General features: G+C 37.1%; 1 protein-coding gene across 1 annotated transcript in view; it reads right to left on the bottom strand.

Moving 5' to 3' along the window:
• STXBP5L (syntaxin binding protein 5L) overlaps nucleotides 1-14,481 on the bottom strand; it is a 202,229-nt gene that overhangs the window by 12,874 nt on the left and 174,874 nt on the right. Inside the window, exon 21 of the mRNA XM_074900267.1 lies at nucleotides 11,648-11,818. Within this exon, the coding sequence (XP_074756368.1) occupies nucleotides 11,648-11,818 (171 nt within the window). The remainder of the gene's footprint in view (nucleotides 1-11,647; nucleotides 11,819-14,481) is intronic.

Below are 14,481 nucleotides of genomic sequence, written 5' to 3' on the forward strand. Positions count from 1 at the left end.
CTAACTTGCTACCCACCTCCCTGACAGAAACACAGAGGACACTTCAACTCACATGCTAGGATAAAAATGAAGCCAGTGTTTATGAGTCTTACCTTTGTTCATCCATGTGTGAGCAGTATAGTGAAGCTCGTCGTGTGAGAATGTACTGATTCCGTGTAATTGCTGAAGCATTGCCCGTCTGGAAATGTAACCTACTGCCACAAAATCGCATGCATTGCAAAAGGACAAGAACAATTGAGCCAACTGTCATCATGACATTTATAGGAAGCAGCCCTGAGCAGTTATTGTCCTAGCTCTTTCCTTGCATGACAGAGCTGTCCCGCTGCAGTGCACTGGTTTCTAGGAGAAGATTTAATTTTAGGGCTTGGGTTTTTTCCTGAGAGTTTAAAAGACAACTTGAGTAAATGATTCCATGTGCTTCAGCTGTCACCTTTACAGAGCAGATACTGCAGAGAGTTTTTAACTTCCTTTTGTTCAGTGGAAATAAAACTGGAATTTCCTTACTTTCCCATGGAATTAGGAAAAAAAAAAAAATCTATATATGCCATCTTCAAGGGAATGTCCTGACTTCTCTATTCTCAGCTGCAGCAAGGGCTTTGTAAGGGTAACACATCCTCACCAATCATCTCTTCCAAGAAATTGTTGTCGTGATTATTTTAGAATAGTTGAGTTAGCACTAACACAGAAGCATAATTTTCTTCCTGAGGTTAGAAATCATGAAAGTAAAAGTATCACTTGTTATGGGGAATGAAGAAAAATTACCAGTAACAAAGATCAACATTTTCACTGCAAATGTTTACATTCATTACTGAAGAGTTTTGCAACTGACTGTCAGTGTCTTGGATGCTATTTATAGGTCCTTTGCTGGTTTTAAGATACTAATTGGTCTGCTTATAAAACATACACAAAAATTGACATTTTTTGATATGGAAACTGATATATTCTGGAATCAAAGATAAATGGTTTATATCCTCCTCACTTGGAGATTTCTAAAAGCTTTAATCCCAAATATCAGACCTAACAGAAGTTAATGAAACTATTAAGATATTATGCCAGTTTAAGGATCATCATCTTAAAATTTTAAGATAAATCTGTCACTTTCAAAATGATATAGTTAAGAAAGCATGCAAAGTGCTGAATGCCAGTGTAAACATACAGTAAAGGAATTATACTTCAAACATGAACTTGCACACCGTAACATCAGAGACACAGCGACCGAACCATATTACTGACGGCAATGCTTCAGCAACAGAGGAGGAAGGGGCAGGAAGAAACACTGCAGGGTTTTCACGTAATTAAGAACACTGCACGTTTACTTGGCTAAAAACATCTTCAAACGCATTTTTAATAGCACCACTCTAAAGCTGCATTCCACATAAAGCAATTCACTAGAAAGCAGCAGAAGTTGTCTTAAGCACAAACAATGCAATAATCATCTGGGATTTTACTGTGAATGATTTCCTACTGGATCAACACAAATAAGTTTCCCTAAAACTCTGTTGAAAAGTCTGTGACTATACTGCTTGCAGAGCATTCAAATGAGGGTGACTATGTCTGCACTTATACAGAACTCACAGTTGTGGGATGCTTGACTATCCCTGGAAAAAGTTCTGAAACATATTGCCCTGAAGTTGCTACAGTTATAGAACTGCAACCTGAATGGCTTCATGGAATCGTACTGATACAAGACTGATGTAAATGATAGCAAAAAAAAGGCCTGAAAGAGAAAATAGATTCAAGTCACCAGACTTGAATCTTTATTTTGATATTTCCAGAATATGATAAAGTTCAGGCTTAGGTTTTAGTTCAGCATGTTTTAAAATCAGAAGGGAGCTGTTAGAGCAGATCTTCATATTGAAAATGGAGTAGAGATAAGCATTTTTATAGAAAGATAAACATGTGAGAGATCCTTACAGCTAATCTATCAAACTTCCATATTCATTTGTATGAATCACTTTCCTCAACTTACACAAACAAACTGTCTTCACATTCAGATCGCTAGGAGCTCAATTTGGATATAGTTTGTAATTTTGGACATTGTTTTTTTAATCAAAGGCATCACAATTCTTTAGAACTTAAATCCCAACCTAAAATATCCATTCTGCTAAAGTGTCTTTCATAACATTGATGGTTTGGGAAAGAATAGTATGTTGTGTATCTTTCGTATGTGAAAGTACCAAAGAATAAGGTGGAGACAAAAGGCATTATAGAAGAAAAACCTTGGATTCATTCAACAACAAAGTCAAAATAGTTAATGTTATAACAGAGCAAGTGAAAGCATTTTAAAGGACTCTCTTTACCCTCTGATAGATCCTATGCTTGTGTAACTCAAGTGTGGTTAGAAAAGCTTTGCTTTAAAATACATGTGGAACAGCTATCATCACATAACTTGAACAATCTTAGAATATTCCCATACTCTTCCCTAGTTCTCTACACACAACAGCCCACCACCTATTCCATTCTGTCACAGAAGTACCAGGAACCACCCAACAGTGTGTTCCACTTTCAAAAATGTTTCAAAAATTATTTCAGATGTAGAGAAACAGTTTATGTTGATCTGAAGCGGTTGCTAGCAAGCACAAAAATGCTAAAGTTGAGAATGCAGTCCAAAACACACCCTCCAAATTCAACATGCCTAGAGTACAGTGTGAAAGTAGCTTAATTTGGAATCAAATAATCATTTAAATTAAAACTGACTAGACATTCAGTGAATGTAAGAACTAAATTTTCATTTACTTGATTGTTTTAAAAACAAGGAAAATTTGCAGATTCCTGAAAGAAAGCTAGTGTATCCTAACATCCTAGTAGAACCTGACAGAAAATGTACTCCAAGGAAAAAACAAAAATGAACTCTACCTAGCCCAACAGATTTGGAATTTAAGCACCAGCAGTTCACATGCACCCACACAATGCTCTTCTCCATTTCTTCCCAGGCCCTTCCTAGCCATCAGACATGCTCTCTCACAAGGGACCTCAGTCTTTGGAAAACCTCCGTCTTTGGAAAACCTCCCTCCACTGTTTTTACCAGGGACATAAGGCATTGCAAGCTCTGTTATGACCAGATTTAGGCAGACACACTTAAATGCCACTGAAACCTCTGAGGGAAACCAGTGGTTAGATCCGACAAAGATTATGATTCAGTCTAGCTGATGACAGCTCCACTGGCCTTTTGCAGTCTAGTGACTGTAGCACCCAGCAGAAAACTGGAGGCTGTAAGCTGTAGGCACAAATCAGTCTAAGAGGACCGACTCCATCCACCCACACCCTATGCATCTGTGACCAGAAGGTCTAATGAGGAACATCATTCTTCGTGTCTCCCCTGGAAGCTGAGCCCCCGATGGCTACGATGCTCAGCTGAGAGGCTAAGCCTAAGATTTCTGGCCCTTCTGGTCCTATTTTTTATTTACTGTGAACCTATTATAAAATATGACTATGTTCTGTGGAACTTGAACACCATTTCTAGAGTCTAGAAAGTGGGGGCCCTCTTGCCATTCAGAAATCTTTGAGTGTGCAGTGCCCACTAGACCTGAAGTGCTGTGATTTTGCTAAATAGAGGAAAAAAATATTTCAGCTTCCTAATAACTTATTTTTTATTTGAATAATGCTTTCTGCAGTAAGGAACAGATTGTCTAGATATAGAAAAGGTCCTCTCTGCAACATTTTTATCTGCTTCTCTGCACAGACAAGAAATGTGATGACAAACTGAGCAATTAGTGGAGACTATGGTTTACCCTAGTGTCTCTAAGTTATTTCCTATTATACTATTCTTACCGTTAATAGTTACAATGGTGTAAAGTAACTTCAAATGCTAACAAAATGGAAATTATTTAAAAGCAGGACCAATGCCATAACCCCATCACTGAGAAATAAATAAAACAATTTCAAGCCAAGGGCTTTCCACCTGCTGTGAAAGCCTAGCTGTGAAAAGCGGTGGCATGTAGGGCCCTCATGAAGTGTGGTCCCATGACTGCTGTAACATGCCCAGAGGATCAGGTAAGTGTCAGTTTGGCTGGCTGCTTGGGGAACAAAGTTTAGCAGAATCATCCACTCTGCAGTAGGGAGAGGCATGGCAAAGAGAATGCGGTGGAGAGTATGAGCTGTTCTGAAAACCTGCCAGAGATGCAATAACCTCCTCAGAGAATCCATTTCTGCGGTTAACTACCCTTTTGATCATGATGAATCCGCTACTGTCTCCCTGAAGTTATGCCTCTGCTTGAGTAATTTATGTCCATTACATCCTGTCGTTTTCTCAGCAGACACGGGCAGCAGATTATTCCCTTCCTTTCTGCAGTATCCTGCTATACATTTGAATCATTTTGTGCTTTTTCTTCAGTATTTTTCTAGATCAAGCAACCAGGTTGCTTCTCTTTCTTTGGAGGCCTAGGAACCACTACCTTTGAAAACGGCAGTGACCATCTCCTAGGCCACCATCACTTAGTTCACATCCACATGTGGGCTTCAGACTCAATAGACCCAAGAGAAAAAAAAAAAAAGACAATGATAAAACCCAGAACTGTCCCTCTTCTCCCCGCACCTCACCACATGGGAAGGAAGCCTAATGGTCACATTCACCCATCCAGTGCAAAAAAATCCAGTGTGCTACGTGCACAGCACAGCTGCAGACAGCACAACAGCGTGGCCATAACTGACAAGAGAAAAACTGATATAAATTGTATAGAAGTTATGTAGAAAATACTGCAACACAAAGCATGACATCAGCTGGGCTTGATTCCCTAGGATATGGACTTTTTATAAGATAACCACTCACTATCGTATTTCCTGATTACAGCATACTGGATTTACGAGAGCAAAGGTCAGCCCTTCTCTATGGCTTCACACACATATTTACAGGCTAATATTGGTTAAGGTATAGATCAATCCTAAAACTTTGGAAATCCTGTTATAGAAATAATAGACCAAAGTAACAGGCTGATACATGTACACAGAAGATGACTGTAAAATTTGCTGAATCTAAAAAACCAAACCAAAAGCTTCAAAATACTCAGCACTAAAACCTAAACCAAAATTCATCGGAAAAAAATCTGGAAGTCTTTGCCAGGCTGTCTACAAGGCTTCTTATGGCCATAATACTTTTTCATAATTCATAAATACTAATTCATAAATACTTTTGAATAATAAAAGAAGTTTAAAGGATATAATATATATCAAATACTACCCATTTCCAAAACAAATTGAACAAAATCACTCAAGAGACAAAACAATTTATCCCCCAAACAGTTTTAGTCATTCTATATGCAGATGTAAGAGAAAAACTTACTGGATCTATTAACATGGAAAATATATTGTCCTTGCCATAGAATTTTTGATAAGGTTATTAAATATTCTTGAGTGGTTCATTTTGCCAGCTCACAGTGACATTTCAATTCAAGGGCTCTATTTGTAATCAAAATTTGAAATAATCAAAAGAGTTAATCCAAAAGCTGAAGTAAATGCTGAAACTGAATTATTTTAAAGCAAAGCTAAGGAAAATTCAAAAACATCCAAAAAGCTAAAGCAAATTCACTCTGCTTTCAGCATTCTTAGAAAATTACAATGCACAGCAAACGCTTGTTAGGACTCCTTGTTCAGAGGCAAGTTTGTAGCACTAAGACTTAAATGGCCTTTCTAGTCAAGGGTGATGAAGCTGGGCTAGTTAAAAACTACATAATAGAAAACAAAAATAATTTTAAAAAAGGACAGTATTCCATCACTGCTGGTGGGACTAAATAAATTTCCAAACACAACATTTCAAAGGAAAACTCCACTCTGTCTTCACTTTCTTCCTAAGATGTATGCTATAACCACATATGGACATACATATAGAGAATTTCCTGGTTTTGGTGTGAAGGCAGGCAAGGAGGGAAAAATGGGAGAGTCTGTCAGCACAAGCTCTTGATGGCAACTAGCAAGTCATGCACTAGAGAATGCAAACCGGCTTAAAAAAGCAGAATGTTTGAAAAAAGAAATAACCAAGAAATATCAAATCTGAAAGACTTCTCAGAGTTGGTTCTAATTTATTGAAGCAAAGAGGACTGCATGCCAGCATATGTATCTGTGCACACATCCATATACCCACCGGCTATACAAGTGTAACCACACTGAGTTCCTCCCACAACAATTTTATTTTTATTCTTTAACGTCACTGTTTTCTTTAATTCAGTGTTTTCTTTAATCTAAAATTACAATTAAAAATTCGACTGAAATACAGATTTGTTTCCCTATGCAGAAGGAGAGCAGATGTTTTGGGCCTATTCATCTACACTGGAATTCTTGATCAGGCTGGGCTCTCTGCTGTTCTAGATGGGAAGGGGGCTTTCATGGGTTTAACAGCTACGCAGTATTAGCTCTTAGACTGAGATCAACTGGTTTGGATCTTTGCAACAGGACAGGAGGTGAACCAGGTAGGGGAACACATTTTCCTCAAAGAAGCTAAACAAAAGGTTAATATAATCCCCATTTTTATGTTTCTGTGAGGACATCTGCAGACAAAAAAGGGTGCTAGTTGGAGCCCAAAGCTGGAACAGACAGACACGATCAGTGCAAATGGCTACTGCCTGCAAAGAAATCCACTAAGCCTGGAGACAAAACACATTCCCTTTCTACAGAATGTTATCATGGGATAGAATCTCTGAAAGGATTTTCTTGACTAAGAATAATTTGCATTCATGTGCAATTTTTATTGTTGTTGATATTTAAAAGCACAATGTTAACTTGATTTAAAAAAAAAAGTTTATAACCTGTGCCAGAAAACCTTCTCAAAGAAATATATTCACTAACTCCTAAAGTCTCAAAAACTTCTGGTTGAAAAGGACTAGAAGAAATTCAGATTTTAGCAGTTCAACAATGGAATTTCCTAAATTTGTGATCTTGTTTACAATGCAATTAAATTTTATATTATTTCAAGGAAAAAACAGCTTAATCAAAAGTATGTGAAAACAAGATTGTTTAAAATCAATAATATGCTATTAAGAACTTGTAAAGTTCTAAAATTAGATATAGAATATTGAGCAGCTACAGAATTTTTTAATATAGTTATAGTGAGAATACTGCATTTATGAAACCAGAAGATACTACAGGACAACATGGAACATTTTAAAGAGCATAAATGGTATTTGAGAAGTGCTGTATTAAATGTCTGGCTATTTATTGACTAAAATATAGCCATAACAAGTTATTTGATCTACACACTAGTGTTCTGGGTAAAAAAGAAAACCAAAACAACCAAACAAACAACATGACAGGCTTTGAAACTGAAATAGCAGTAATCTTTAGCTTTGGAATAAAATCTACTTGAATTTTAAAAGAGCTTTTCAAGTTTTTCTGTGTTAGATGAGGATACTAGGGAAGGACATAGGTTTAAGCAGTAACAGTAACCATGCACGCATAGACACCACTCCTCTGCTACTGTTACTTGCCTTTTGATTTATTCTTCTATGAATGTGGAAGAAATACCAGCACTTTATGAAACTGAACAGTTTGCAATATTTTGACCAGCAGACAACAAGACGACACACCACGGCCCCCCCCCCCCCCCCCCCCCCCTTCCATTTTCTTTCTCTGATGCATCATTGCAAAGAAGTTCTTAAAAATTGCTTTTCTATATCAGGAATCCTTCTACACATGTAAAGATGTAAGACTCAGCAAAACCTTGACAATCAGCTAACAGGAATGAAGTCAGAAGAATTTATTGTGTGAAAGTTGCTTGAAAATAGACTTGATGAAAATGCTGGAAATAGAGTTCCCATTGTACAGAAAGACCAGATTTAAATAAGTAGGTTTTGAAATCCAGTGCTAGAGGAGAAGACTGATTTATTCTAATAGATATCTTATGATTAGTCACCAAAATGTATTACCTTTTTAATCAAATCAATTAGAAGAGGTTGTAAAGAGCAGGAACCAGAAGCATTATTAAAAAAAATCTCTCAGTGTTATCAGTGCCCCAGAGATAGGCTCAAGAAAAGGTAAGAACCATCTACCCCCATATGAAGACTTTTTTCTTTATGTATAAAAACCGCTTAACACTAGTGAGATAGCAATCTCTAATCAAAATTCTACTCAGGTAGAATAATAAAACCCTATCAAATACTAACCTGAAATACTACCTCTCTAGCGAGGACATAAAATATGTATCTTGATGCACCACATTAAAAAAAAAATTGTGAATACATCTATTGTTTATTGCAGCATATACTCCTAAGCAGCCAATAAATTCTTAGCACAGAGCGGATTTTTTCGTTTATTTTGGAACAGCCCAACCAGAAGGTTTTGATCAGACAGTTCCACATTTTGGAGAGAATGCTTTTTCTCAGTATATACTTTCACAAACATTTTAACTTCTCATCTTCCTTCTCCCTCACTCTCCTCCTTAATCCCAGCCTAAAAATCTTTCAAGGATCATACCACCTTCCACTATATTATTTAGTATAAATCAAACCACTTGCCAAATCCATCTAGCAATTCAAGATGCATGAAGAATGGTGGAATGTCAGTCATTCCAGACAGATCAGTTGGTAGTCTAGAAGTCAAAAGACTAATACCACACACATCTAAAAAAAAGTTTAGACAACTCAGACAGATGGCTTTGTTTTAATGAGAGAATATAAATAATCAGAAAATTATTTTAGTCTATAGACCTGCTGAAATGTGACTTTTACACAAACCCCCACACTCAAGGACAAACCGAAGCCATACTCCATCCTATTACATGTTAATATAAATTACTCTAAAGACAGTCATTTCACTGACCTTACTGAGATCTGTAATACCATTTAAGTGACACCACTGATACTTTTAAATAGGGATTTTTTTTTTATGTCACTTTCTTAAATTTACTCCATGTCCCTGAAAAGAAGTTAGATGATTATCTCTATAAAGAGATATACTTTAATATTAAACTTCACAGGTATTACAATTAGTAATGAACAACAGAATGTGAATCTTTCAGGATACAGATATACAGAAAGCATCATTATTCCATTGAAAATATCACTGTATTAATAAATGTTCTGGACACAAGCATCAGTGGGATCTTAGGGAGTTGTAGGTTCTGCCTACCAGTGACCCTACTTATTCTGTGAGGATGGGAGGGAAAAAGAAAAGCAGCAGCATAAAAGAATTAGGTAGTACTGTGGACTGGTTATGTACAAGTGGTGCTCATATTGCCGCAGTATCTCCATTTAAGAATTCCAGAAGAGTCTGGTACTACAGAGAATGAAGAGAACCACACAGCAATAGAAACTACTGTGGCAGTGATATATTTCCCACCACGAGCTATTATATGACAACGGTACTTACCATATTTGTGTGGTGCATAAAGAGAGGTGGATGAAAGGGTTATGTTATGATCGTCATCAATAACTAATGTGCAGAAAGAATTGGTGATTACATAGATGAAAACTGTCCTTATTCACAGGAATTTCTAAACACCTAAGAGCTCTGTAAATCTGCTTTAGTACAATGTTCACACAGGAGCCATTAATTAATCCAAGTCAAAACTGAAATTTATAGTAGCTTTAGTATTTAAACAGGATTACTTCTTATAAGTGATTGCTGAGGATTACACTTTGTCATATATGAATCCTACAATGCGATTTAACATTTTTGCTTTTCAGCCTATGACTTAATCTTTGAAGAGTACAATGATATGGTAACATTCTCCTAAAGGAGAGATGGTTGGACGGTCACTGAAGAAACAACAGTATCAGTTGAAATGTCACTACTCTCCAAGTTTTTGACCCTGTTCCTCTGCAGAAGGTTAATACTCGTCTAGTAAAGTCAGAAAAATAGATAACGTGGACATTTCTTATCTGCGTTATTGCAAAGGGAGTTGGATAATGTAACCCAATATGGAAAGCTTTATAGAAAGCTAATGTTTCTGTACTTAGACAAAAATGAACAACTCAAAGGATCTCTCTGCCACCAGTATCTGTTCTGGTGTGTTAGCATCTACTTGATGAGAGGTGACTACCAGGGACCTAATGACATAAGCTGGAAGATGGTGACACCTCCAGTGAGTGCAGCCGTTTTGCAGAGAGCCTCTGGCCATGCTTTGCCCTGTGCTCCATGAATGAATGTAGGTAAATGCTGTTCTTAAGTAGAACATCCTACTTCAGGATGTCGGCTCCATTCCAGTCAGGAACATAACCTTAGAACCCTCTGTGCCAAATTAGGATATTTTCTTACAGGGTTCTCACCCACATAGACACCATTTTTTTTCTGTTGTGTGACCCCCACAGTAAGTAGAAGAAAGGCCAAAAAAGAATTTGCTAGTTTATATTATCATAAAGAAAAAAACATGAATCAAAGATTCTAGCAATTTGCCACTAGTAACAAAGTTATTTGCAATAATTTGCATTTAAACATACAAAATTAGACACTGTGAGTGATACAATTCCCCTTGCTTTGTCTCCATTAACAGTCAGCAAAATTAGGGAGTACTGGTTCCAGCTGTAAAGAACTGTGGTGCAGACACCTTTGCAGGTAGGCAGGTTAGGATACAGATGTTCCTTCAAGACAGAGGGCTAAGGTCATGGTGTTGTTGATTATCTATCACTTACAGCATCAGGGGGGTCAGGCCATGCTACAACCCAGACAGTCGCCACAGGGGATCATTATCTCTTAGGCACTTAGGAAATTATTATGCAACTTGTTTAAAATTATAACCTGGATTTTTAAAAGAATTTTTAAAGTTAATTATTTTAATAATAAAAATATCAAACGCTATAATTTCCGTTGTTTAAATACTATTACATTTTTGCCTATTACTAAAATTGAATGCAACCAACACTACAGTCCTACCCATTTATTCTGATGCTATGCTTTTTCACTTTTTGATAGACTAAACCTTTTCTGCGCAGACAATACATTAATTCTATCGGAAGAATGGGGGGGAGCTGGAAGACAAGGATCAAGGACACCACCAGCAGAGTGGGAACACTATAAACACTGAAGAAAAACGTGTCAGCTCAATGCTTCTGCTTATACAATCTGCAGTGAAATTGTTGGCACTGCTGAAACTACAATGGGCTTATTCTAAGTTTTAAGCACAACGCGTCGCCATGAGTGGCACAATTTGTATCTCTCAGTTTCATTGAGACGGCGCTCAGGTAGATTAAGATTTGAAGACTTTTTTCAAGCATTAAAGCAAGAAAATTATTAGAAATACAAAAACTTGATTAGATTATGGGTTATAGTTATACAGGGACTGTGGAATTTTATAAAAGTCTTTAGTACCAATAAATATTATTTATTTATTTAAGCCTGAACTCACATTCTAAAAATATCTTACTCATTTTCAGACTTGGTAAGTAGAGACAATGAGAGTTTAAAATGTTAGTACTACTAGCTGTCACAGTAAGTGTACATAAGCTGCTATGAACAACTGCTCTTCCAGAACAAAGCACCGGATCCGTACAGGTGAGGGGACGGCTGTAAGAGGTTCAGCAAACCACATCCCTAGGCAGCACAGAGCTCAGGAGCAGGCTTGTTAGTAACAACACTAACGCACACGCGTCGTTCTAATTCTAAACAGTCAGATGAAGACAGCAGTTCAGGGTGATGACTAGGACAAGGATCATGCTAAACTGATTTGCTTTCACACCCGGTGAGAATTTCACAAATACTTAACAAAATAGTCAATGCCACCCACCTTCTGTGGTGACTGGGAGAGAAATCTCCATGCAGGCTGCAGACTGCGCTTTTCTGAAGGGGGGCCTCCCAGGCCCTCGGCGGTTTGCTTTTGAGACATCAGCGCTGGAAAGTCGCTTTCCTGAACCGCAGCTCTGGGATGTTGGGCTTGTACAGTGACCATTCACGTGATCTGGAAAGCGAATCCAACAAGTGCTATGTAAAGTGCCAGCTCCCAAAATTCAGAATGGAGGAGAGATGTATGTTCTGATGTTTAAGAATGGGTTAAATCAATTTTCCTTATTTGTTTTACCAACTCAGCGTGTATATGTAAGAATAACTCACCATATATTTAAGGTACACTATAAAAAAAACCCAACCAAGGGACATGGAACTGGTACATGTCCTTACACCTGCAGATCCCAGTCTTTTGTTGACCTAGGTGCTCAGGCAATTTATCAAGATAGTGCTGGTAACACTGTCATCCCTGATGTTGTGTCTCCTAACAGACAGCAAATAAATTTGAACACTATCTTCCCTTTTTGCTCTTAAAGAACTGCAAGTGTAATTTACTACAGGATAGAATTTAGAGCTAGACATCTTCCCTACCTGACTCAAAGCTTCATGAAACAGGCATATAACTGCTACTATTTGGAATAATTATAAAACTGGCCATAATATTGCTAAGTATTTTGTTCTTTATATACCACATAGTTTTATTTTACTGCTAAGGAAACTGATAGTTGAACAATTAATGTGCCTGCTAAAGGTGTGAGGCTGAGTCCTTGGACCCCTACTAGATGCTGCTGTCTGATGGAGTGAGAAACAAACCATGGCTGCTTTAAACTCTGCCTACATTCCTCTGTCCTTCATCACTGGCAACAGGTCTCTAAACCACAACAATCCACTGATCACGGCTTAGATCAGAGTGGGTTGGACTGGCCCATAAAACACTCATGCAATATTTTTCTTCCTCTCTTGTTGGTAACATGAGAAGAATTACCGAACACAATTTTCCCCTCAACATATGAAAGGATACATGCCCAGGTATAATTGAATTATTTTTGGTCAGCAGGTAATTCATACTTATTAATTTAAGTAAACAGCTAGTAATAAGCATAACAAAAATTCAGACTTATGCAAGCACACTGAATATTTCTATTCAAAACTATGGAAACTCAATACTACAGATAATATAGGACAAGCTTGGAGTTTCTGCCTTCATTTTAAATGTCAGGTTATTTATATCTAAGAAATAGATTAGTCTTTAAAATTCTGTTTGTATCACATTCAGTTAACTCTCTTTTGATTTTTACTGTATCCAAGGAAAAGATGAATGTTAATATACCAAGATACATTGATTTCCTGTTTACCATACCATAATAGCTCCACTGTATATGATGAAAAGCTATTTCTATATTCAAATGATAAAACAGATTCTATACTGAATACAGCATATAGTGTACTATTATATGGGGTCTTCCAATGTGTAAGCCATGTCCCTTCCATGTGAAAGCAGTTCAGTCTTAAGGAACAAAACTGGAGAGAGTCGTTCAGAATTCTAGTTTAGAAAGCAATTTAGTATCTGTACTGCATAATGAGACTGCTCTGTAGGAGACACAACTTGCATGATTCTTATCATGTTTCTTAATACACGGCTATTAACTGAGCTAACAGCTGATATAAAATGATGTGGATTAATTAATTCAATTTATAGTTAGGGAATTTTCCAAAATATGCTGGAACTATTAATATATTTCAGTAGAAAGTCCTTTGAGATCAGGGGCTTTGTTCAAGGGCACAGGCTGACTGTTCAACCTCAGCATCATACACATCCTCATCCAGCTGCTTCCTTTCTTCTAATTTCAGTTTGTGTGAAGGAGTTTCAGCATGATATCTAATTATCTCCAGGGGGATCCTAGGAAGTGGTGAGGAACATAAGAGTAAAAAAGAATCATATTCTATAGAAACATCAACAACATTGCGAGTCCCTTTCCCTGAACATTGTACAGAATGGGCACAATTAATCTAAACCCCTAGTCACTCTGCCAAATGTTAAAAGAAATACTGCTGTGTTTCTCTTAGTATGCTTGCTTGTCTCAGTTACCTTCAAAGGCCCAAATTAAACAAAAACAATCAGTAGGATCTGGGCACCTAAATCCCTTTAGTTGTTTTGACAATGCCTTTCTGAATAAGCAAAGCCAGTTCCTGTATAGCAAAAAAAAAAAAAAAAAAAAAAGCAACCTCATCCTAGAAGCTGCAGGGATCTCTTCAAATACTGAGGTTGGTGAAATATGAGTGCTATAACAATGAGCGGAAGAAGGATTTTAGTGATCAGCTACACATTTTTCTATATTTTAACACTGTTCTGTTCTTCTGATTAGATATGATTATTTTTTAAATGTATAAAAAAAGAAGCAATGCAGCTCTTCAAACCTTAGTAAAAACAAAAAGATGTTGTACAACAAGCAATATCATTATGGGAAGTATGACTGCGACTTTTTGCTGAGAAGCATCAAGCAGATTAAAATCACCCACATCTATGAGAAAATCCCGTGTATTTAAAATTTGATTTCTCACGATTTATATAGCATAAGTTACGTGACACAAAATATGTCTAAAGAGAGTTTATGTGCTATTTAAGAAAGGGTTCCTTACCACATTGTCTGAAAAAAATTAAGTGTGCAAGAAAAGTGGTAAGAAAAAAGCAGTACTAGTTTCCTATAATGTACTAAGGGAGACTGTGAGAATACTAATGTTACCACCCTTTGCCAAAACTATTGCAACGGTTTAGTAGCCCTCTGAGACCTGATCACCCTAGCCTCGTTTGCCATGACAGATGTCTTCCAATCATCC

Source organism: Athene noctua, chromosome 1 (assembly GCF_965140245.1).
Source record: "Athene noctua chromosome 1, bAthNoc1.hap1.1, whole genome shotgun sequence".
Lineage (NCBI taxonomy): Eukaryota > Metazoa > Chordata > Aves > Strigiformes > Strigidae > Athene > Athene noctua.